Here is a 26,451-nt window from a genome sequence, read left to right on the forward strand (position 1 = left end):
TGAGTTTATTACCCAGAAATCTGACTTTATAACTCAGAATTCAGACTATATAACCCAAAATTCTGACTTTATAACCCAGAATTCTGACTTTATAACTCAGAATTCTGACTATATAACCCGGAATTCTGACTTTATAACTCAGAATTCTGACTTTATAATTTTTTTACATTGTATTTATTTAGGGCGACACAGTTGCACAGTAGGTAGTGTTGTCACCTCACAGCAAGAGGGTCGCTGGATCGCTGGTTCGAGCCTCGGCTCAGTTGGCGTTTCTGTGTGAAGTTTGCATGTTTTCCCTGCCTTCGCATGGGTTTCCTCAGGGTGCTCCGGTTTTCCCCACAGTCCAAAGAAATGCGGTACAGGTGAATTGGGTAGGCTAAATTGTCCGAAGTGTATGAATGTGTGTTTGAATGAGTGTGTGGATGTTTCCCAGAGATGGGTTGCGCCTGGAAGGGCATCCGCTGCGTAAAAACGTGCTGGGTAAGTTGGCGGTTCATTCCGCTGTACGACCCCGGATTAATAAAGGGACTAAGCCGAAAAGAAAATGAATGAATGAATGAATGTATTTATTTATTATAATTTTTTTATTCAGTGGAGGGAACAGGCTTCCATAAGATTGTGTCAAAGCAGCTTAACATAGAAGATTATAGTAAATTGAAACTTTGTCAGTCCAGTTTTCAGAGTTGAAGTTCAGTTTAGTTTGGTTCAGTGTGGTTTAATCCTCACTGCTAATAGTCCAAACACTGAAGTCTCAAACCAAGCCAGCCAGTGGCGACAACAGCGAGGAACAAAGTTCACCAATTGATGAAATTAAAGGAAAAAACGGAGCTTGAGCATTTATTCCATTAGTGATTACTTTTTTGCATTTATCAATGAGTTTATTGAAAATTACAAAATAAATGTAGGTCCCACTTTATATTAGGTAGCTTTGATTGCTCTTTACTTAGGTTCAAATTAATAGTTTGCTACAATGCACTTATTATTTACATGCATGTTTTTACATCATGTGTTTGAAAATGTATATCTGCACGTTAGTTATGCTCATAATAACCGATTAACAGTTAACCGAGAGGGTGCATTTTTTTACTGATTAATAGTATCAGTTAAATGATAAACAAAATATTGTTGTATATATTTTTAAAATTTGGCTGCATAAGGGGCCGATCACAGCGAACATGCTTTTTGCGTTCAGAGTGGGGTTGTGTGATTAATCGTGATTGATATTTGAAATCTTTTGTTTAATCGCAAGAGGCTGCAATATGAAATTTATAAGTAATAATTTCCCTCGCTCAGAGCAAATGTGTGTCTGACAGTCTTGCTAGCCAGTTCAGTGAGCACACTTTTGTTTTGCCCAATTAAAATTGCGCAACCGAACTACGCTTGTAATAAAAAAAAGGAAAGTAAACATGAATGCGCTGACAAGTGGGATTATGGTGTCTACTGCTTTAGAAGCATAATAGACAAATTCATATCAAAGAAAAACAGCATTAGTAATATGGCAATATTTTGGTTTCAGTCACAGACCGAAAAAAAGCAGGTAGTTTTTAAGAGCTGTCACAGAATTGTTGCCATGACTTACAGATTAGTGAGGTAAAGCTTGAGTACAAAATTAAATGGTAAATCAAGTCGCAATAACAACATCTGTCAAAAATTAAATGCGATTAGTAAGGGTGTCACGATCCTACAAATCCTCAATTTGATTACATTTTCGATTCTAAAGGCACGATTCGATTTGATTTTCGATTATGAATAATTAATTAATCAATAACCAATTAATTATTTGTAGCCTACCGTTTAAACTACCTGACCTGCATGGTCTTTGTTTTACCCATAAACAAATCATACAGTAAATGAATAAAGGCAAGATACACACATAATTACCACCTGTCAATCACTTTTTCTGCGGTACTCGTGAATAGGCAGTGATCTGTGTCGTTATAATGGCGTTGGTAAAAAAGATGCACAACCAACAGGAACCAGCCAACAGTATCTGAGGTGTTCGCTAAAATGACTAAGTACAAGTGAGTGAAAGATTGAAGCAGTCCTCTGACTGCCTGGACCTGCTGTCTCGAGCGCATGGCTGTGAGTGCGTCTGTATCTGTGTGGTCACGTGATGTGCATTTTCAGAGGTAGAGAGGAAGGAGGGCTGCTCAGAAATGCTACACGCCACTGTGGATGTCAAATCGTTGTCGTTCTAAAATGCCATTTAAAAACAAAGACCTGAGTATGTACTTTTCGCGAGCGCATTTGCAACGGGGGCGGGCGGAGGATCGCGATGCCGGTGTTGTCTATCGGACGAACCATACGTAATACGTACATAGCAGAGCTTGCAAAACTGTTTTTTTTGTCGACAACACGAACGTTGTCAACATAACTCACTGGAAATCCAAAATGCTTACACACCGGCGACTTCATTGAAAGAGGAGTGGGTTTAAGTTCTGTCGACGGGTCTCCTGCTTCTGCAGTTTAACAAGCACTTCAACAAGCCTGTTTATTTCCCGCCTGGCAAGCCAAGCTGATGTGACATGGGGGCGTGGCAGCATCGACAATTTTATTTTTTGATTCGATAATCGAAATTGAGCATAAATTTTTCGACACACCTAGTGATTAGATATTTTCCCCAAATTGCACAGCCCTAGTTGAGAGGGGCATCTTTTGAATGGTTTACCAACGTTGCAAGTGTTTTTGCAACGCCCTGCACACCTCACGTTTTTTGCCGTTGCTCACTTTGTGCTCGCAGTTGGAAGAAAAGTCAACTCTGAGTGGAAAAAGTGTCAGTCGGTGTTACGTCAGTCATATCTTTTTCTTTTTTAATCAAACAAAAACAGAGGTGGGGTTTCCGTTGATTAAATGGATAGCAGTGCAAATATATGGGACAAATTCTGGACCTTTGTCAGTGAAGGGCGGCTCATCCGTTTACCAAATATGTGGATCTAATTGAATTTGCATTGTAAACATTAAATAAAAGTTAAAAAGCTATTTTTTAAATTTCAAATATGCATTTTTTAGTTAAGAATCATTCAGCTTAAATCCAGTTTTTTATTTTAATTCTGCGCAAATACAAAAAATGTCAGCAGATTCTGTCTGGCCTTTGTTATAAGATAAGGCTTTAACAAAGAGTTTTGTATGGAAAAAAATGCTGCAGAAAAAGTGGACACTAACTGTAGCACTCTATTAAAAACCAACACGCTATCAGTTGTTCGAGATTAGATAAGCTTGTTTGTCAGGCTGTAAACAAATGGTGTATTATAATCAGCCTGAGCCAGCAGATTTATTTCTGAGGCCTTATTAACCCATAGTACCAGATGGATGCACTCACCTAACCTGCTACACTAGGTAGCCTTTTGTAACTGGCATTTGCTCCACATTTATTTTTTGTTCTATACTTAATCAGATTCTGGTTTTCAAATCTGCTTCTTTCACGCAAGCTTCTGCACTGCACACTGATAAGATCTCACTGCTACAGCATGCTTTGTTTCGGCTTAGGCTATGTGAGAATGTGATAACAGCCTGACTTTGGGCCGCTATATAGCCGAGACCTACATTTTTCTATCATATGGTATACCGCACACACAGATGGCCCAAGATAGTTTTCTTGCTGTAGACCGTATAACATTGAAGATATGAACTGTTCAACTTTCACTCTTTAGGTATTTTTTTTCCGTCTTCTCATATTCACCCCACGTTTCTGTCTAACTGGAGCAGATGGAATGCCCATGTTTTACCCAGAAGTCACGTGATCTCCTAGTTAAAAATCCAAAGCATAGTTTTAGTTATGGTTCACTCAAAAATGAAAATTCTATCATTAATTACTCAGCCTCATATTGTTTGAATCATGTCAATCTAATCTCCTGAGACCTTTGCTCATCTCCAGAATGCAAATAAAGATATTTAAGATGAAATTTGAGAACTTTCTCGTACCCGCTAGACAGAGTCCTGAGATGTTCAAAGTCCAGAAAAGGAACCCAAAACATAAAATCTGGCCACAACATTCCAAGTAACTTAAGTGATTTAACTGTAATCTTATGTAACTCCAAAAAAAAAATATGTTGTTCAGCCTATATTTTCCATGACAGGTCGAGTGTGTTTACTACAGGCAGTACAACACATTGTCAACATTGCAACACGCAAGCTTCGTATTACCCATAGTAAACTTACGCTCCAATCTGACAATGAAAACATTATTTTGTGGACATTTTTTTTGGTGCAAAAAAGTGTTCTTGGAGCTTCAAATGATTACAGTTGAACCACTGAAGTTTTAGAAAAGTTTTCGGTATCTTTTCTGGACATCTCGCAACCCTTGTTGTTCATGGAGGGTCTGAGAGCTCTTGTATTTAATCTAAAATATCTTAATTTGTGTTTTGAAAGTCGCAATTAATAACCAAATATATTTTTTTTGGTTAATGTATACATTACAGTGTGTCTGTGTGGTCTTAAAATATCTTAAATTCCAAAAACAAAATCTTTTAAACCTAAAATACTTATAAAAGGGCGAAGCAGTGGCCCAGTATGTAGTGCTGTCGCCTCACAGCAAGAAGATTGCTGGGTCGGTGGTTCGAGCCTTGGCTCAGTTGGCGTTTCTGTGTGGCGTTCCGGGTGCTCCGGTTTCCCCCACAGTCCAAAGACATGCGGTACAGGTGAATTGGGTAGGCTAAATTGTCCGTAGAGTATGAGTGTGTGTTTGGATGTTTCCCAGAGATGGGTTGCGGCTGAAAGGGCATCTGCTGCGTAAAAACTTGCTGGATAAGTTGGCGGTTCATTCTGCTGTGGCGACCCCGTATTAATAAAGGGACTAATAAACTGACAAGAAAATGAATGAATGAATGAATGAAGACTTATAAAAATCACAAAGATTTGAACAGATATGTTAATCCCGGTTTCTTTATGATTTTTTTTTTTTTTTGTGGACATGTGTATACATGTAATTATGGTGCCTGTCAATTAATTCAGTGGGTGGGGAAAACCACACTCCTACATCACGTTGAAATGGGCCTTGAAATCACTGAGATTTGGGTCCTAAAAAGAGACTTGTCGGGTTTCGATCACTCCAATATGACAGTGGATACACTATACCTACACACAGTTCTGTCCAAACAGCTTACAAAAGTTTATCATTGGCGCCCTTTAAATTTGTTTGATGGAACCTGCAGAGACCCTGCTTTAAATGTAAATGTAAATACTAAATAATTTTCTAAATACTCTTGTGTTTTAAAAACTCTTATATTTTTAAACTCTTATAAAACAACAAAAGACATTTTGAACAATCTGTTGTTGTACATGCAGTCATTGGGGTCTTCATCTTTCTGTGAACCTTTGAGTTTTGTGTTCTTACATGTGCCAGTTTCCTTCTGTGAATCCATTCCAATTTCAGAAAATGTTCTGCTTACTGTATATGAACCCTAAACTTTCTAATCCAATTTGCATGAATATTTATTTTCCAAACACAATTTATGAGCATACAATGCAAACATTCTAGTTGCAATTGCAATATTCTCAAACCAAAAAGCCCTTGAGATTATTTTATTCCATGTGAATATATGCTTTTCTTATAAACTTAATGACATCTTTAAAAAAAAAAAAAAAAACTTAACTACCATACGTGTCGTCTGAATTTTGCCTGTTTTCTCATTGCTCATATTATTTTAAATCTGTGTCGCGTTGTCCAATCCAGTTAAAATGCAATTAATGAGTGAAAGTGATTCATAAGACTTTCCAGTTTTAATGAGCTGTCAATCCAATTATAAACAGATTGTTTGAGTGCATGTTAATGTAGCTACTGTAGAGTCTATGGAATTATTTGTAGCCTAATTGACAATTGTTATGAGATGTGATAATTAAATGGGCCGATTTGTCTTAAAGGAGAGGAGAACCTCCTGTCCAGACAAGCAACATCATGGACGCCTGTGCACGGATCAGAGGTGTCCCAATAAAGAGCCGTGCCACCATGAAGAAAGAGGTATGCTCTTGATTGCAGTTTTTTTTTTCTACTAAAACATATCTGTGGTGTTATTTTTTGTGGGAATCTCCTGCAGTTTCTAACATACTTTATATTTCTTTGATCAGACCATCCGTGAGGGCTCAAACCCGTGCCTGAAGAGTTTGTTGAAACACAAAAAGGAGCTGTGCAATGTGGTTGTGGAGCTGCATAATAAAGAACCGCAGTGTCTGTCAGAAGTAAGGATCACACACACCGTCATGCATTTCAGACTTCCATATGGGTGTTTTTTAATGTGCATGAAGTTGCAAAGGAACTCTTTTATTGTGCCCTTATTATGCGCCTTTTGAACATTTATCCAAACTGCAATCTGTAATGTTGCTGTTTGAGGAGGTCGTCAAGGTTTTAAACATCAAAGAAGGGCTGAACAATTAATCAAAATCGACATTCAGTACCTATGATCGATCAAGTTTTTCCAGGTCAAATTTTTTAATTACTTTCCCTACCACGTGTGGAGTCACATGAACCTGCTCAGTTAAGGCTTTATACTTTAAACTTCTATGTTGAACGCACGGGTATGGTCCCGTGCAGCCTTCGTGCGGTCGTATTTAAGTGCACCTCTCAAAAAATTTAAGTATACATTACATGTTTGCACTACAGTGACGATGATTGGAAGCTGTGCCAAAGATGGCATATTTTTCTTTACAATAAAACTCTTATTTACATTAAAAATTTCTTTACAGAAGATTCAAGAAATGCACTGTTTAAAATATTATTTACAGGATATACAAGAGTTATTTTATTTAGAAGAGATGCTGCTTTGTTTCTACTTTAAAAATGGAAAACATTGAAAATAATTAGTTTTGTATCCAAAAGTGCGAGTTATTTATTTTCATTTTTTTATTATAAGAAAAAAGTGACTGTTGGTTTTAGGCAATGTGTGTTTTAATTTCAATTGTTCAACATTGATGTTTAATAAATAATCATAGATAGATTTCAGAAGTCAGATTATTTCTTTCGGTTATTTTAAAATCAAGTAATGCACCCTCCATTCCAAAATATCTCACTTGTAATTAGTGAGTATATTTACTGTACAAACAAATTTAATAAAATAGTCGTTCATTAATTGTACTCAAGTTAAAATGTTCAATTAATTGAGATTTTAATTTTAGGCCAAATCACCCAGCCCTACATCAAAGTTTGTGACAAATAAGGTCATTGTATCTTAAAAGAAAGAATCAATTCTGAACTGCTGAAATGTTTGTACCAGATCCTTAAGTAGGGGTGGGACTTCATAATCTGACCGTATTCTGAGTCACTTTTCGATTCCAAAACAATTCTCTACTGTATCTATATTTTTTTCCTGAATTCTTTGTGCATGGGATATTGAATCCAGAATTGGTTAAAATTGAACAAAATGTTACATTTTGTTTATGAGTTGAATCTATTCACAACAGTGCTGCCATCTTTAAAATGATTTGTTTTTATAGCACACTTATATTTAGGATGAATAAGCTATTAATGCAACACTGAATGTAACATCGCAATGCTTTTTGAACTTTTGAAAATCGCAAGCCATTGGTTAGGAAATTTTATATACAATGATGAAAATTAGCATATCAACACTGTATGGTTTTCCCTAAATGCTGAAAAATGGCCTCAAACACTGTAACTGTCTTATGTTGACAACGTCATGCTGAGGTGAAAAAGTGTTAGAGAAGTCAACTCTGCTTTGATTCGGAATTTTCAAAAGGCCTCGTTAATCTCTCTTAAATCAATTTAGTTTTTATACAGCAGATGGAGCTGAATGCTTTTTAAGCTGCTGAACACTTCTTGCATCCAATTTCTTATAAATACCACATGAACCTAAAACAGTCAAAAATGTTAGAAAAGGTTTAGGCCAATCACAAAGGAGAAAGGCCAATCACAAAGGCCAATCACAAAGGAGAAAACACATTATTAGGGAAAAACTTTGGTTATAATGTCAACATGGCCATACTGTACCCGGAGTTTTCAGAAGTTGTCAGTTTCAGTCTCCTTACACTAAGTTGTGTGATTCAAGTCTGGACAAACAGCCAAAATGCATAGAAAAAAAATAATCTAGTAATAAAACTAGCCATCTGTTGTGAAAAACAAAAGATTAGTGATACATTTTGAAATTCACAAAATCAATTTTGTAAGCAATTTTTTTAACACGGCTCTAATTTTGTGAACATAGACAGAACATTTCTTCTTGGCAAATCCCTTATTAGTTTTTTTTTTTTTAATCAGCAGATGAGGATCTAGGCTAGTTTTTAACTACAGCTAGTGCTCTAGCCTAGTTTTAACCGCAGATAGTGCTGTAAGCTAGTTTTTAAGTACAGATAGTGCTCTAGGCTAGTTTTTAACTGCAGATAGTGCTGTAAGCTAGTTTTTAACAGCAGCTAGTGCTCTAGGCTAGTTTTTTTAACAGCAGATAATGCTTTAGGCTAGTTTTTAACTACAGATAGTGCTCTAGGCTAGTTTTTAACATCATATAGTGTTCCAGGCTAGTTTTAACCACAGTTAGTGCTCTAGGCTAGTTTTAACTACAGTTAGTGCTCTAGGCTAATTTTTAAGATCAGATAGTGCTCTAGGCTAGTTTTTTCACAGAAGATTATGCACTAGGCTATTTTATTATTATTATTTTGAAACAGAAGATTATGCATAGGCTATTTTATTATTATTATTATTATTATTATTTTAAAACAGATGGTGCTCTAGTCTATTTTTTAACAAAATATTGTGCTTCAGGCTAGTTTTTAACTGCAGATGGTGCTCCAGGCTAGTTTTTAATCGTACATTTAAATGTTCATGAGGAAGAGCCCTTGAGAGTCAGGCAATTAGTAATGTAAACACAGCTCACTATACAGTGAACACTTGTAATTATCACTAAAAAAATGCCTATATATATTATAAAAAGTTTAAGCGTATTAAGTGTGTTTATAGTATAGGAATTGGATACAAGAAGGATATAGTTGTTTGTAAAGAATCGATGCAGAATCAAATTTTTTGCCTTAGTTCTACTGTTCACACATAATTTACCAGTGAAGACCTATGTGTAAAAGGTGCTAACAAAAATAATTATATATATACCAATATTTTTTAAACTGTAAAATAGCTGCAGAAATGATGAGAACAATTTCACAGGTTCTAAAACACATTTTAATAGGAGAATGATTATAAGCCTTTTAATCAAGCTTCACATTTCCCATTTAAGCTTCAAATATGTTATTATGCAAAAGAAGCTGTCTGTTGGACTAAACCTGAAACCCCAACATTGCTTCAGTAGAATGGTGCATATACAAATGTGTCAGCTGAAATCTTTTGTGACCTCCTTTTGAGCTGAGTGATTTTGAAAGCCTCTATGACAACAGATATTGGCGATAAAGAGAGTGGTTAGAGTCATCTGGGACAATGCAACAGTGTGACTGTTGCATCTCACCTCATTATTTACATGACTGCATCTCACCTACTTTGTATGAACTGTTATGTTCCAAAAATTGTTGGGCTGGCATTCATCCTTGTGGCTTTGCAATTCTTATGAAGAGCGGTGAACTGCTGATATTTTAGTTTATTTGAACACACTGCACCGTTGACTAAAGGAACTCAGATAATGCAAATGCTGCATAGCATCACTCCATCATGGCAAGCTTGACACCTGAAATTGTGAAAGTAAACTCAGCTGCAAGTGACATATGGATTTATGCTTTGATATAACACTCTTCTCCATCATTTTTCAAATTTAACTGTTTTGCAAATTGATCAACCTTCTGGTAGTTCAGCACATGATCAATAGAAAATGCAAACAAATGTTATTATTACAGTAGGTGTGCCTAGTTTAATCAGCAAGGAGGATCCTGACCATTTATTGCACCTGTTAATTTCATTTAAATTAATTAGCAGTGACGAGTACTAACCACAAAATAAGTTTGTGCTTTGTGTTAAAGAGAAACAGGCGATTATTGTTTAACACCAAATTTCAGTTTAAAATCTTTATGCAATCTTTAATATGCATAATTGTGTCCTCGTTTTGTAGGTACATTATGTTTGCTTACCTAGTCATGCTGAGGGAGAGGACTTCACTCTACAGGTACAAATCTTTTGTGCTATGTGTGTGTTTCTTGAGCAGCAAATCATATTACAATGAAATCAGGAGGATCATATGACATTTTAAAGACTTTTTTGTGTGATTTTTTTTTTTTTTTTTTTTTGGAGATCCTAGAGTAATACATTTTTATGCCCACAGGCTCTGACGTCACTTTCTACTGAAATGATGGAGTTGCTTAGGTCACTACATGTACATAATCTTAAAGATGAAGAGATTCTACTTCTCAAAGATCCTAAAAGACCTTTTGAGAGAAAAGACAGTGTTTCTCAGGTATTTTTGTTTGAGTGTTGTTGAATTTTTGAGAGTATATGTTTATTTTTATGTCTTTTATTTTGAAAATCAGGTGTCTGGCACTGTTTTGTATGGGTTTTTAAAATTTGTGGTATTTATATTATTGTGTGAAATTGAGTCTAAGCAGAACTAACCTTGTGAAAGGCAGTAATGTTGTTAGGTTTTGAATTTTGAGCATTACTTCAAACCACAAATGTTTTCCAGACACATGTTTTCACACATGTCGGGGAAAATTAAAATACTGTGAGAAGTATAGAAATTTGAACTTCTCAAGGAATTATGTCAGTTTAGTGCTTGACAGGTCACAGACTTAGTCCGTTATGTTTATCTTCCAGATTAACATTAAGGCTATCATAACAATTTCTCTTGTCACTGTATCATGGCTTAAATATTTTTATTATGTCATCCCAGCATTTTTAACCCATTTAATGTCTTTTAAAACTGCATTATATTATTTATCTTTCATCTTTAGGCCTGTTCAAGAGCCTTGTGTATACTGAGGCATAGTCCCACCTCTCAAACTAATGTTTGCACCATGCTGGGGTTGTTGGCTCGGTACAGCGCTGGAATAAGGTATGCCCTGGAGTTACAGGTTCTGCACAGAGGCAATTCAGAATCATGTCAGGCTGAGGATGATGACACCAATCAGTCTGTCTCTTCTATCGAAGAGGACTTTGTTACAGCTCTTGAGCATCTCGAAGAAGATGACACAGGTGACTATGTAGGAAGGTTACTAAATAGTTTTATCTTGATAAAATTATTAATGTTGTATCACTCAACATTTTTTGCTAACTGTTCAAGTCAATGCATCTTTGCTGAATTAGAAGTATAGATAACCACCAACCAGAGAGGTTTTGAAAGTAAATGCTTATGACCATCTACAAGTTCAGTTTTTAGTTACTTTAATATTATTTACCAATGTGTTCTTCGGTTCTTGCAGGTTCTCATGGTCACAGGAACCAAAGGGATGTGGCATCCCAGACAGTCCCCTCTCATTTGAAAGACCTAACTGGATCTCACATAATTTTAAGTTCCATTCCCAAGAAGTCATCGCGCAGAGAAAAGGCTCAGGCAAAAGTGTCAGAAACCGTGATAAAGTCAATAGCATTTCAAAGAAATTCAGAGAGCCCATGTGTACTTGGCAGTCCGCCAAAAGGACGTGCTACTGCCACGTCCCTTACTGAGTCAGATGATTCAGATTGCTCAAGTCCCAGCCCAATTATATTCTTGGATGAAGTTGGATATCAGAAGAGTCTAAAAGCAAAACTTGACATCCCCAAGATCCCTGTTTTAAAGGATGGAGTAGAAGACTCTGACTCAGAAGTTAGTGAATTTTTCGACAGCTTTGATCAGTTTGATGAACTAGACCAGTCTTTTGATTCCATTGTCAAGGCTCATAAAGAACACCCTGGTCAAACAGAGAAGCATGTTGACAAGTCTGGATGTAAATTCGTATCAAGGGGGTGCTCAACCACAGGAATGAACCCTCACAAGTTTGATCATAGGACTCTTCCAGCCAATGTCAAGAAACCAACCCCACTTAAACCAGGATCACCCTATAGTATTCAGTCTGACTCACCAGAATCCCCACGGCTGGCAAGGACTCCCTGCGAGGAAAGCGGGCCACTCTTCAGCCCAGTTCGTTCATCTGCATTTAGCCCACTGGGAGAAGGAGGGTCCTTAGAGTATTTTTGGAAGGGGGACAGTGAGGGTTCAGAATTACGTAAACCACAGGACCTTTGCTCGCTGTACAAAACGTACTCTGATTTTGCCAACAGTTTGTCAAAAGAAATCCTTGGATCAGTTTGTGGGTACTCCTCCCCTGTTGATTTTAACATTAATAAAAACCTGAGCTGTGTGTGTCATAAGGAGTTCCAAAATACTAATGGACATCTCATGAAGCTTTCAGACATCCAGGAGACAGTCACCATCACCAAATCCCAGTCACAGTCTCTTAAGGATGGGATTCAGAAATTTGCTACAGACTTGGTTGAAAGGAGCCTTGGCAGTGCCTTAAGGGACTTGCAGAAAGGTGTGTCCTCCTGTACCACTACGCTTTGCCATATGGCTGCAAGGTTGACTTCTTCAGTTTTTCAAATGGCCTTTCATGAGATAGGTATGCGCCATGCATATGTGTTAAAAGAGCGTGCCATAAATGGTCTAGCCAATTTCTTAGTAGGGGAGGCAATTTCTGGAGCCCTCAAAGAGTTCTTGTTTGTGAAAAAGCAGATTTTTAATAACACTGTCACACGATTTGCTGCAGATCTGGCCGAGGAATTAGTGTTTGAAGGAATTATGGAGGTATGCCAGTTTTCACATCCCTCAACACCACTCACACCAAGTGACTGGTCATTTGAGCAAGAGGAGGAAGTGGTTTCATCCTATGCCTCTGATCTCTCTGAGTCTGTTTTGCAAGAGGCTTTTATAGAGCTCTCTCAAGCTGATGTGACTTTTACTACACAGGCAGCTATCAGTGTGTCAGTAGACAACATTTGCTATGTGAGTGCTGAAGATAGTTCTCATATTACAAAAACCTGCAGTTCTCAATCTAGCTATCTTGGATCACAGATTGTCACAGAGGTTGCAAATCAAGAGCAGGGTGGTTGCACAGTTAAGAAAGCCTTGTATTGTGTGTCAGGTATGGCCAGTTGTGTTCCAGTTCCTGTGGCTGGCAAGGTCATATCTCATGTACACAGCTCAGATGAACCTTCTCAGTATAAACACAGTATTGATCATGTATGTCAGACCAGCCCTAAAAGAACCATATGTTGCCAAGGGGAGGCAGCATCCTCAAGCTCAGATATCTCTGCTACAACTCAGACTGAAACTTCCCCAGGTCCTGCAAGAATCCAAAATGCCAGTGTTGAGGAAATTGTTAGCAGTCCATCCACTGAAAATGATTCCAGCAAACCCTCAATTGGAAAGACTTTTCAAAACTTCTCTGGGAATATGGTGGACACAATAGTAGGTGAGGCATTCGATCTTATGCATTCCTCAACAAAAGTGAAAAAGAAAGTTGAGGACTGTGCAGACTTTTTGAACAAAACAATAGCAGCTCGTATATCCACTCCAACCCATGGAGTTGTCAAATTAAATGATGTATCAGGTCAAAAAGGTTGCCATCAGACTCCCTTTCACTTGACATCAAAAGGCTCTTGTGACACATCCTCGAGAACTGTTCGTCCGGTCTCCAAGCTTACCCCAGAGGTCCGCTCTGTAGCGAGAAGGGACGTATTGGAGGTGCCAAGTTTTGAGTTTCACTCATGTGGTGGTAGAAGAGCAGCTGCTGAAGACTCATTAAGCAGCAACTCTGGATCAAAATCAGTTGAAATCCCAAGCACTCCACCCTCGAGTCCTCAACAGCCATCTGATGAGCACAGTGAGAAACAGATTAGACAGTTCTCAAAGAAGCTCAAAGGAACACTTGCAAAAGAATTTTCTCCTGCAACTCCTCCACCCACCCCGTATTACCCGCCTGTTACAGATGTCAAAGAAAAAGGTTCTGTTTCTGACAAGGCTGATTTCATGCTGAAACTCATTAGGTCTCTCTCTGAAGAAGCAGTCAGTAATGAAGATGAGGAGGGAGACCAAGAAGATGGTCCTCACACTAGAAACTCCCAGGAAAAGATGAGTCCCAGTGTCAGGAGTAGAATGATTGAGAGGAGTGCCCTCCATTATGCAGAGCGTTTAGCATGCCACATTGTGTCCATGGCAACTGAGATGGACACACTCAGCCTCGGAGATGTGAAAAAGCCTGTGGGTGATGAGAGCAAAGACAGTATTGCCTTGCATAGTGCACAGTTTTCAGAGCAGACTTTGAATTCTTTGTGGACGTATGCTGGAGAAGTGGCTGGAGAAGTCATCAATGATGTCAAAAGGATGATAAGTTCAACCCATTGTCGTCACAAAACGATAAAAAGAGGATCTGTGTATTCTGCAGACAAGCATCAGAATGGAGAAGGCCTTTTAGGAAGTTTGACTTGTCAATGGTCTAGTGATGTTCAAGCAAGTGGCGGTTCAAGTGGAATGTCATCAGAATATCCGAGTTGTGAGAGTGTGACTGACGAATATGCAGGTTACCTCATTAAGGTGCTCAAGAAGGAGGGAGGCAACAGAGAGCTTATATTGGATCAGTATGCCACACGTTTGGCATATCGATCAATTAAGTCTGGCTTAGCTCATGCAGCACGGAAAATAAAGCAGAGGTCTCCTTTGAGGCTTCACTCCTCTCGTCGATTACACAATGATCACAGTCCTGAGGTTTCTCAAATTTCCATATCTATGTCACCCCACACTGCAGTAACTGATGGCAAAGATGGGTCCTCCTGTGAATCTCTGCCATGTGCCTGTCAAGATAGTCAAGACTTGAGCAGTAACGAATATGTTGAACTTGTGAGCTTTGCAGAGTCGCTGGCCTACAACATCACATGTGATGTCACGAGAAAGCTGAGAATGTCGTCAGTTAGAATGCCTAAATCGCTCACTGATTCTTGCCTCTACAGGAAATCTACTGTTGAGGACGTGCCTGAAAATCTCATCAAGGGTACATTTTCATGCTCCCCTTTACCTTTCGCTGAAGCAAACAGGCTGTATCACAGTACGAGCAGTTTGAATGATGGTAAAAGCAACAGCGGTGTCATGCAAGTGATTGAACATTATGCCAGGAAAATTGTTGATGACACTTTGGAAATGACACTGGGGCCGGCATGTGTTCAGGCAGCGGGGGACAGGAGAGCACTTGAACCCAATTCCTTTACAGAAAAACTGGCTGAGGCATGTGAAACCTGTCGATATTGCCAAGGTCGAGATTGCTTGTTTTGCAGTCGAGATGGACGTCGCGGTTTTCAGGGTCTGAAAATAAGAAGGCAACAAGAGTCTGGTGCAGTGACTGGTTTGGATATTCCTAGAATTCACATTGATTTGGAGAAAAGAACTGCTTTTGCTGAAGAAATGGTATCCAGTGCTATTGAGAAAGCCAAGAAGGAACTGAGCTGCACCAGCCTGAATGCTGACAGTGGGATTGGTCATGATGGCGCAAGCTTTGCAGAAAGTCTCACCACAGAGATTATGACATCCGCATTGTCCAATGCCTGCCAAACCATCAATCTCGGGTAAACTTAAGCATCTTTCACAGAATCGTTTAAACTTGCTCAACAGTTACTCACAAAATGTGGATTTCCTAGATTTTGAAACACTTTTGTAGTCAAAGATTGTGTATCATGACTGACGTCTTTTTTGGTTCAGGACTCCTAGAAAAGAGGGTGGCAATGTGACGGAGTCAACAGTGAGTCAGCAGCTCAGTTTGAGTGTTGGAGATGATAGTCTTGGGAGCTGGTCCAATCTGAGTTTTGAAGAAGACCACCCAGATGAGAGCAGTAGCTTTCACCATCTAAGTGACAGGTGAACAACTCCCACTCCCCTTTCAAACAGTATTAAGGTTATAAAATTGTTAATTTCTACATTAAAGGGATAATTCACCCCAAAAATGCAAATCAGCTTTTCTTCTTCTCTTCTTGTCTTGCATAGTAGGAAACACAAATCAGACAGTTCTTTTGTGTTCAATGGAAGAAAGAAAATCAAATAGGTTTTGAACAAGTGAAGTGTGAGTAAATGACCACAGAATTATTGTTTTTGGGTGAATAATCCCTTTAAGTGAAGCTGGTTGACTAATTCCACACTCTTCACTTCACTTTCTTTTCTTGTACACCTTTCACAAGCATGTGTCTAATTATTGCAAAAAGTATGATTTGCTTGAATGACCTTATTTGCAGTGACCATGCTATTGCAAACACTCAGTGTAAAGTAGAGAGATTTGTTTGTAGAGCTTACAGTGAATTAGTGAAGCAGTGTCATTGGATACATTAACATGATCCCCAAATAATCAGATTGAAACACGTTCATTTAAATGCCTTAATCCGATTGAGTTTAATCTGAAATTTTTTTTGACTGCATTATAATTGTAATACAACAGCAAAATATACCATTTTAACCCTTGTGCTGTTGGGAATGGTTTTCATCCTCCTGGGGGTGATTTTAAGTTTTAATTTGGCCATAACATTTACCGTGTTTCAGCTAGCACAAGCAGAAAGATTTACGGTGGCCTTATTCTTATCTTATTTTGACACATATTTTGAGAGAATGCTTTGATTAAAAATAAATAAATAAATAAAAACTCAAAAATAAATTTAATGCGCAAAATTACTACCCTTTTGTTGTGTTAGGGATGAAAACATCAACAAAATTAAACTGCTTTAAAAATTTATTAGATTAATATTTTTTTCAGTTTTCTTTTTTGTATAAATCTGCTAATCAACCTCAGTCCTGATCAAAACTACTAATTGCTTAGAAAATGACAGAATTTTAACTGTTTAATTGCCAAATTCAGAAAGGATGTCACTGATTTGTTGAAAAAACAAACAAAAGGACGAATTTTAAAATACAAAAAGTAATTGTGTACTGTACTGAATTGTGCAGTTGTTTTACCTTTTATCAAAGTCTTGACGTGAAACAGCATTGCCTTTGATGCATTTTCTTTCCCCCCCCCCTAATTTACTGTTGGTGGCTGTTTTTGCTGCATTAACTTCTATTTTAACCACAATTTTTAATTACAAAACCATGACTTATTATAATCATGCATTTTTGATTGTTGGTGGTTTATTCTGGTTTGTATTTTTACGATTGATAATCATTTGGCACCATTAACACTTTAGATAGGTCTGTGCAAAAAAAAAAAAAATTTAAATAAATAAATAAATAAATAAATAAATAACTTAGTTTCTGGATTTTATAAATTAAAGTGTGTGTGTCTGAGTGTGTAAAAGTATGAGAGTGACCTTTACTTTGTGTCTGAGAAAATCTAAATATGCATCACAGCTCTTAGAACTACATGGAATTTGCAAAAACAAAGACTGTATTAATGCACCATCAAATGTGATATTTAAATCAATTTGGTAAAAACTGCCACCAACAGTGATTTAGGAACGCGTTTCAAAACATACTAGTTTTCATAACTCAGTTCTAAAAACTGATTTATCCTTTTTCTTTGCTTTTTCTTTTTTTCTTTGCTGTGATGACAGTACATAATATGTTACTAGATATTTTTCAAGACACTTTTATACAGCTTAAATAGGTTAATTAGGTTAACTAGGCAGGTTAGGGTAATTAGGCAAGTTATTGTATAATGATGGTTTGTTCTGTAGATTATCGAAAACAAAAATAGCCTAAAGCGGCTAACAATTTTGTCCCTAAAATGGTGTTTAAAAAATTGCTTTTATTCTATCTCCAGAAGAAAAAATATTATCAAACGTGCTTTAAAAAGTTCTTTGCTCTGTTAAACATCATTTGGGAAATATTTAAAAAAGAAAAAAATTCAAAGGGGGCTAATAATTCTCACTTCAACTGTAAAATACGTCATTTTATGTGTTTTTTTTCACCAAATCAGTGACATCATTTGTTAACTTGACAATTAAAGAGTTAAAATCATGTAATTTAATTCTAAACAATTTAGTAGTTTTGGTCAGGACTGAGGTTGAATAACAGATTTATGCAAAAAAAATAATATACAGTTGAAGTAAGAATTATTAGCCCCCTTGGATTTCTTTTTTATATTTCCCAAATGATGTTTACTAGAGCAATGAAATTTTCACAGTATGTCTGATAATATATTTTTTCTTCTGGAGAAAGTCCTATTTGTTTTATTTTGGCTAAAATAAAAGCAGTTTTTAATTTTTTAAAAACCATTTTATGGTTATTACCCGTTTTAAGCTAGTTTTAAGCTAGTTTTTTTTTTTTTTGATAGTCTACAGATCAAACCATCTTTATACAATAACTTATTACCATAACTTGTCTAGTAAACCTAATTAACCCAATTAAGTCTTTAAATGTCACTTTAAAGATCACATAGGGTACCCCTTTTTTCATATTTATTATAAGTCTTTTGTGTCCCCAGAATGTGTCTGTAAAGTTTCAGCTCAAAACACCCATCAGAGTTTTGATTATAGCTGTTTGAAGTGTCTGTATTATAGCTGGGAAAAGGTTGTTGCTGTTTTTTTTGCACTGGGCCTTTTAGGCTAATCATCCCTGCCCACCGTTCCCATGTGCCTGTCAGCAACATATATGTATATGTATATATATATATATATATGTATATATATATATATATATATATATATATATATATATATATATTTATATATTTATATATATATATATATATATATATATATATATATATATATTTATATATATATATATATATATATATATATATATATATATATATATATATATTTATATATTTATATATATATATATATATATATATATATATATATATATATTTATATATATATATATATATATTTATATATATATATATATATATATATATATATATATATATATATATACATATATATATATATACATATATATATATATATATATATATATATATATTTATATATATATATATTTATATATTTATATATATATATATTTATATATTTATATATATATATATTTATATATTTATATATATATTTATATATATATATATATATATATATATATATATATATATATATATATATATATATATATATATATATATATATATATATATATATATATATATATATATATATATATATGTGTTGCTGACAGGCACATGGGAACGGTGGGCAGGGATGATTAGCCTAAAAGGCCCAGTGCAAAAAAAACAGCAACAAAAAAATCAATTGGAATGTATATAAAAAGCATATAAACAGATATTTGAATAAGATTACAATGTTTAAAGTACATGTAAACTAATTTGCAATTGGATTCAGTTAATTCGCATTGACAAAATTTGGTACAGGTAAATAGAGCAAGCGTCAGATGTTCTGTAGGTTGTATAGAAGTCTTTTAGAGCATTTTCCATACCAGTCTCAGTCATGTTTGGTTTTTCAGTACCGATATTTTGACTGCATTCACATGTTTAGTCTGAATTTTATCAGTTTAGGTTTTTAAACTGCGAGAACCTATTGTATGACTCATCTTAGCTCTAAGTTTATTGCTCTCTCTTTCTTTTATACACAAGCCATCTTAAAACATCTTTGAAGCCAGAGATGCTGATTAACTCACCATTTTTCAAACTTGCTGAAAAACACCTAGGGCCTCATCCAGATGAGCATTTAGGGGTATTGTTTTTCAGAGAAATATCTTTGGCTTAAAAACATGACAGCTGACTCACACGGTCTTGCCTTTCAAAGGCAGGCATTGTTTTGTATTGTTTTTGGCTTGAGTGTCCTAATGGAAGCAATTCCTGTCAACATTGTAATATCTCCCAAGACACTAAAAGATAGACTGAATGAGCAATTTTTGTTTTGGACAACCCAAGACACCAAAATATTTGTCAAAGGTGTGGTATGTCAGCTTGAGGCAGTGTTTCTAGAGTAACCAAACTTTAATGTATCATTGTGTACTTAATAATGGTTACCAGTATTTTTAAAGTTTCTTATTCGTGATATTAGTGTTTTATTAAAGTGTTATAAATTTGTTATTTTGTCAGTTTTAAAATTAGTAATATATTTAAATATTAAAAATGTATTTTTGTTTTGTTGCTTGTGATAAAAAAAATGGTTGTAATTTTTTTTTTTATAATTAGACCAACATTTCTATCCTTTCATAGAAATAACTGATTATTACTTTATCAGACTAATACACATGGTTCATAACAGATATATTTCATTTAATTATTTATTTATATATTTCATATAATTATTGGAATAAAATATTAAATGTACAAATAAGCTGCCAATCACAACAGACAAAAAATATGTTAATGTTAATATGTTAAATATCTGAAAAAAAGTTTTCAATTTCAAGTTCATTTTCAATAATTCAAACACACAAAATATGTATAAATTACAATATTTTTTATTATATATTTGGAAAAACATTTCTGAGACCATTATTGAACAAAAAAATATTAGCAGATCACTCCAACTCGTACCTAATAAATCCAAAACAGAGAAATGTTTTTAGGAGCTCTATTATTATCATAATTATAATTATTATTATAATTATTATTATTATTATTATTATTATTATTAGTAGTAGTAGTAGTAGTAGTAGTAGTAGTAGTAGTAGTAGTAGTAGTAGTAATTCTGCATAAAACATTGCTTGTTTTTTATTAAAAAATCAACAGTTATAGTTCTTGGTTCTGACTCATTATCTGCATTAAATGATTTAAGCCATAGGATATCATCTTCAAGACAGGACTTTCTGTATGAAATTTGGGAAAAAATTCTGCTAAACTCAAAGAGAAACACACGTTTCCTTTGGGTTACAAGTTCACGCGCTAACCATTAGGCCACTTCCCCCATAGTATAATGACGTGGCAATTTGTTTTATCAAACATTGTTTACTATTTTTAAAATACAAAACTACAGTATTTTATGTTGATACATTTGTGGCTGCTGTATTTAGTAGCAAATACATTACATACAGTGTGTATGTATACAGTTACATAATTTGTATGTGTACAATTCTTTGGAATTATTAGCCCTCCTGAATTATTAGCCCCTCTCTGTATATTATTCCCCAATTTTTGTTTATCAGAAAGAAGATTTTTTTTTTTTTCCGTTTTAATAACTAATTTCTAATAACTGATTTATTTTTGCTATGATGACAGTACATAATATTTTACTAAATATATTTTAAGATACTAGTATTCAGCTTAAAGTGACCTTTAAAGGCTTAACTAGGTTAATTAGGGAAGTTAGGGTAATTAGATAAATAATTGTTTAACAATGGTTTGTTCTGTAGACAATCCAAATAAATCGCGTAAGGGGGCTAAAAATATTGACCTTAAAATGGTTCTAAAAAACATTTTATTTTTTCCTGCTATTATTCTAGCCAAAATAAAACAAATAAGACTTTCTCCGAAAGGAAATACTGCGAACATCATTTTGAAAAATTTGAAAAAGATGGAGGTCCGATGCCCTGCAGTGTTTAGCTCCAATTTGCCTCAGCACACCTGCCTGGGTGTTTCAAGTATACCTAGTAAGACCTAGATTAGCTTTTTCAGGTGTGTTTGATTGGGGTTGGAGGTAAAATCTGCTGGACACAGGCCCTCCTTGAATAAGTTTGGTGATCCCTGGTATAGATGGATAGCTTGCTTGTAGGGTTGGGTCGATAGACGATGCCAATGTCCATTGCCGATGGCAGATAGACATTACGATGCTGAGCCGGCATCGTGATCCTCTGCCCCGCCCCTGTCACAGCAGCAACCGGCTCACGAAAAATGCACGGCTCTATTTAATAAGGCCCTATTTACACTATTATGTTTTACTTTTAAAATGCCATTTTAGAATGAAAACGATCCATGTCCATACTGGCGTTTCACCTGGCATTTCTGAAAAACTGCAGTTGCAGCATATGTGCGTTTCTGAGCTCCAGCAGTCAGCGGGTGCTTTGAGCACAAAATTCCAGAGAGCAGTGCACGTCGAATCAAGGATGTACCGCTGGATCGCGTCTCACTACAGTTGTTAAATGTGTCAAGTATTTGTAAATGTGTAAAATATGTGTAAATATTTAATTCATCCATCAGGTAACATGTCACAGTGTCAGTAAACTGCTTCAATCTTTTGCTTTCACGCTTGTTAATAGTAATTTTAGCAAAAACCTCAGATACTGTTGGTTGTGCATTTTCTTTACCAACCAAATTTGTCGACGCCATTATAACGACACACATCACTCTGCCTATTCATGTCAGAATCCTGCAGAAAAAGTGTTTGACAGGTGGTAATTTGTGTGTAACTTTTTAAAATTTTTTATTTCTTTATGATTTGGTTATAGGTAAAACAAAGACCATGCTGGTCAGGTAGTTGATACGGTAGTCTACAAATAATTCAGTCGTTATTAACTAGTTATTTATTCATAAATAATTAATTTACCGCCACCTATGACAATGATGCCATAATCCATTGCGAGGGTTGACATTAGACATCGTACGATGCCAAATTGATACATTGCCCAACCCTACTAGATAGATAGATAGATAGATAGATAGATAGATAGATAGATAGATAGATAAAAAGCTTAATTATTAAGGAATATAAAGTCTATAAAGCAAAATATTTGCATTGCAATGATGTTGTAGTGTTTGTGTTTTTCTCTCCCCCAGCAGTAATGGAAACAGCAGTAGCTGGAGCAGTCTGGGTTTAGAAGGCGAGGTTTATGAGGAACATTTGTCCTTTTCTCCATCAGACAGGTTGGTCTATGGAAAGAGGCATCGTACAGCCAGCGTGGGCTCTAATTACTGCATGATGTCATGCAACGTTTTATCAGCTAGTGCTGAAAGCGTGTCCGATATTACCTGCTGGAAACAAAACTTTCCTTTGTTTTGTTTTTTTTTTCCTCCATTTGTGGTTGGGGATTGTCAATTGAATCTTTGTGTTGGTAAAATTGTGGGTGTAGGAAGTGTTGAGTGGGGGGTTGTTGGGTCATTGACTTCATAAGTGTTTTGTGATGTATATTTGCTAAAGAATGAACTGTCTGTCTTTATTGCATGCTTCCTGTTTTGGTGAAAAAAAAAAGCATGTCCCAGCCCCTAATTCTCATGAGAGCGCAGGTCCAGAACATGAATCATTTCCGTTAGAGTACAACATGACTCAATCTGTACAAAAAGCAACAGATATGACTTAATAATTCATTACATCAGACGCAGGAAATTGATATCAGAGGAAAATACAGTAGGCAATTATCAAGAGAGTCATAATGGAATCTATAATCCTTCACTCTCCAATGTCAAAATTACAGTTAAAATGTTAATTTGCCCAAATATATAATTTTTTCAATAATTGCTCACTTTTACGTTGTTCCAAACCCCTGAGACCTTCGTTCATCTTCGGAACCCAAATAATGATATTTTTGAAATCTGAGAGCTCCTTTATCCAACTCATTGAAAGACCAGAATGGTACCAAAAACATCTTCAAAACAGTCTATGCTGACATATATTTTTGATGTTTCGTTACAAACAGAGAAGGTTTGCACATGCATCTAGGGTACACATCAGTGTAAGGCTGGTTGATTTAATTCAAGCAATTTTCATGCACATTTTATAAGTAAAGCCAGTAAATGGCCCACTGGGCAGTTAGTTTGAGACACCTGCTTTAAATGTATGCTAAAAAATGGCCACTCAGATTTGGGCAACAAAAGAGCTTCAATTTTTAAAAGCCCAACTCTATGTTATTCCAGCAGTCACTGATGCCTTTGGCGACGGTGATCTCAGGATATAAACACTCTGTCACAGGTGTCAAACTCAGTTCCTGGAGGGCCACCGCTCTGCACAGTTTACTTCCATCCCCAATTAAACACACCTGATCAAACTAATTAAGTCCTTCAGGCTTGTTTGGGTGCACGAAAATCTGTCGTACGACATGCGAAAAGGGGCAGGATTAAACCTGATGATTTGACATTTAAAAAAGCGAGCGATTGGTCCATATTTAACTTCCTGTCCAGAGAGGTCATGTTTTGATCTTCGATTAGTCTCACGCAATTACGTGATGCGGTTTCGCATGTAAGAGTTCACCTAGCTTGAACTTTCCAACACAGCGAACTGCAAAACTTGTCACACAAGCTTGCGTTTCCGGTCTGCCGCATTCGTATGCGTATGAATGGAATTATATGGGGAGAAAACTCTAGTGTGACCGCAGCTAAAGTGACACCCCTGACACCCCTGCTCTGTTGCAATAAAATGGAGTATATTACCTTTTTAAAGTAACTTGACACAACAAATATATATATATAAATATACATGTATATGATGGTGGTTTTATACCAACGATTAGTCTGATTCCGAAAAGTTTGCTTAAAGGGCCAGTTTCTCCAAAAACACTTGTTAAAACCTTTGAAATGTCTTTCTTGTGTTTAACTCACACACACAAAGACATTATGAATAAGGATATTTTTCTGCTTTGGGTGTCGATGGCTACTAGTTACATTTTTCAAAATAGAAACTCCTAAAGGTTTGAAACCACTGGAGGATGAGGAAACTTTCATTTTGGGGTGAGCTATCCCTTTAAGATTTAAAAAAAAAAGAATAATAATAGTTGAGGCCTTGGCGATATATTTGACTTTACTGCATTTCTGCAGAGATTCTTTTGACAATATAAAATCATGCAATTAAATGAAGCATTTAAGTTTTCAAAAGGCTTTGTCATTAGTTTTATAAGCCCTCTTTGTCTCATGAAAACAATTAAAACCTATTGAATAGCAATATAATATCCGCTCATTAATCAAAGCATACTGTTCCATTATAGTTTGTGGTCAGTTTTTTAATAGTCTTATTAAAATACCATGTCTAAAATTAAAAAGTCTTAATATAAAATAGTTTCATTACAATTTAAAATGTCTCATTTCTTTTTAAGTGTTTTTTTTTTTATTTTGTCGTTTATTTTTTTTATTGATCTTGAAGTTAGATTTGTAGAGAGTATTTCAACAGCTCTCAGCGTTGTAATATGCTGAATTTCTTTAAAAGTTCATTTTAATTTTAAACTAAGCAACATTTGACAGGTAGATTGGATAAATATTGATATGCAAATCGAAAAAGTGTTGAGAGGAATTTGTTTAGCTATAATACCTGACTCTAGATATCTGCATCAGTGTCTGTTAGAATGAGAAAATGATTTGAAAATGTAGCACTAGTGAATTGTTTCATATTTGAGAAATAGGAATGCTGGGAAATGCTATCACTCTTTCTTGCATGTGCTTTCTGTTATCTCTTTCTTCAGTCTGTCATTAAGTCTCTCTTACACCTGTAATACTTTTCACCTTACAGCGACTGCCCTGAAGAGAAGGAAGCAGAAGCCAAAGAGGAATCAGCCGGTAAATGAAAACTATCTGCTCTCTGCATTCGCCTCCAGCGCTAGTGTTTATTCTGTGGTCTGTTGCTAAACCTCAACTGTTACACTAATTTCAGCCCTTATTTTTGTGCTGCCACTCATTTAAAGTGGTCTTACTTGGCCGAGCACCTTCAGCGGGCCCCTGTCAGAAGCCGCAAGACTATTTATCCACGTTCCTAGTTGTCTAACTGTCAGAGCGGCTCCATGTGGGTCAACAGATGAGCTCAAGCAGAGTTCTGCGTCTGGCCTGCTTAAACAGAGAGAGCGTGGGAAACTGGAGGATTTGCTGAGATGTACGGATGCAAAATTTTGCGTTTCAGTTTCGAAAAATTGCAAATCTGCAATATCTCATGTACATTTGCATGTGTTTTTGAGGCATTACCTTAAACCACCCAAGAATAAGAAATTATAATGTTTAGTTCAATAAAGATGAATTTTTATTTCATTATTTATATGCAGTTTTGGGGTAGTGCATTACAAGTAACGTGTTAAGTAATCAGATTACTTTTTTCCCAAAGCAACTATTAAACTATTGCATTCATTTTTCATACTTTTCCAAAATATGCATGATACTTAATGTAGTTCTAGTTTGAATAGGATCATGTATTTACTCATCTCACTTGTGTGAAAACACTGCATGCGACTTTAAACCACCCGTGAACATGAAATTAGAATGTTTAGTTAAACAAAATGGATTTATTCATTACTTGTATGCCGTTTTGGGGTAAAGCGTTTGAGGTTACACATTATGTAATTAGAAAACTTTTTTCAAGTAACTAGTAAAGTATCGCATTACTTTTTCATTATTTTTTCTGAATGTACCCTAGTTACATGATACTTACTGTAGTTCTAGTTGGAATAGAAACATGTATTTACTCGTCTCACTGGCGTGAAAACATTTCAGGCGAATTTAAACCACCTAGGAAGAAAAAACTAGTGTTTGTAGTCCAACAAAGATTGATTTTATTTCATTACTTACAGTTTTGGGTTAATGCATTACAAATAACACATTATATAATCTGATTACTTTAAGTAACTAGTAAAGTACAGCATTATTTTTTTCCATACTTTTTCGGAAAATACCCTAGTTACATGATATGTACTGTAGTTCTAGTTTGAATGGGAACATATTTTTACTCTTCTTACTTGTGTGAAAACATTCCAGCCGACTTTAAACCACCCAGGAACAAGAAATATTAATGTTTGT

At 35.6% G+C, this 26,451-nt stretch overlaps 1 protein-coding gene across 5 annotated transcripts in view; it reads left to right on the plus strand.

Annotated features, from left to right (window-relative positions):
• The window catches only part of akap11 (A-kinase anchoring protein 11), a 34,872-nt gene that overhangs the window by 1,480 nt on the left and 6,941 nt on the right, over positions 1-26,451 (plus strand). Inside the window, exons 2-10 of one of the 5 annotated variants that reach the window (XM_087267600.1) lie at positions 5,860-5,956; positions 6,064-6,174; positions 9,993-10,046; positions 10,203-10,334; positions 10,828-11,068; positions 11,296-15,466; positions 15,600-15,755; positions 22,501-22,611; positions 25,181-25,227. In XM_087267600.1, the coding sequence (XP_087123726.1) occupies positions 5,894-5,956; positions 6,064-6,174; positions 9,993-10,046; positions 10,203-10,334; positions 10,828-11,068; positions 11,296-15,466; positions 15,600-15,755; positions 22,501-22,611; positions 25,181-25,227 (5,086 nt within the window). In that variant the 5' untranslated portion in view covers positions 5,860-5,893. Of the gene's footprint in view, positions 1-5,855; positions 5,957-6,063; positions 6,175-9,992; positions 10,047-10,202; positions 10,335-10,827; positions 11,069-11,295; positions 15,467-15,599; positions 15,756-22,500; positions 22,612-25,180; positions 25,228-26,451 lie in introns of all 5 variants that reach the window. The other 4 variants (XM_087267602.1, XM_087267603.1, XM_087267601.1 and 1 more) reach the window with 4 other exon arrangements.

The sequence above is a fragment of the Danio rerio genome, chromosome 9, assembly GCF_052040795.2.
Source record: "Danio rerio strain M-AB ecotype USA chromosome 9, GRCz13ab, whole genome shotgun sequence".
NCBI classification, from domain to species: Eukaryota; Metazoa; Chordata; class Actinopteri; order Cypriniformes; family Danionidae; genus Danio; species Danio rerio.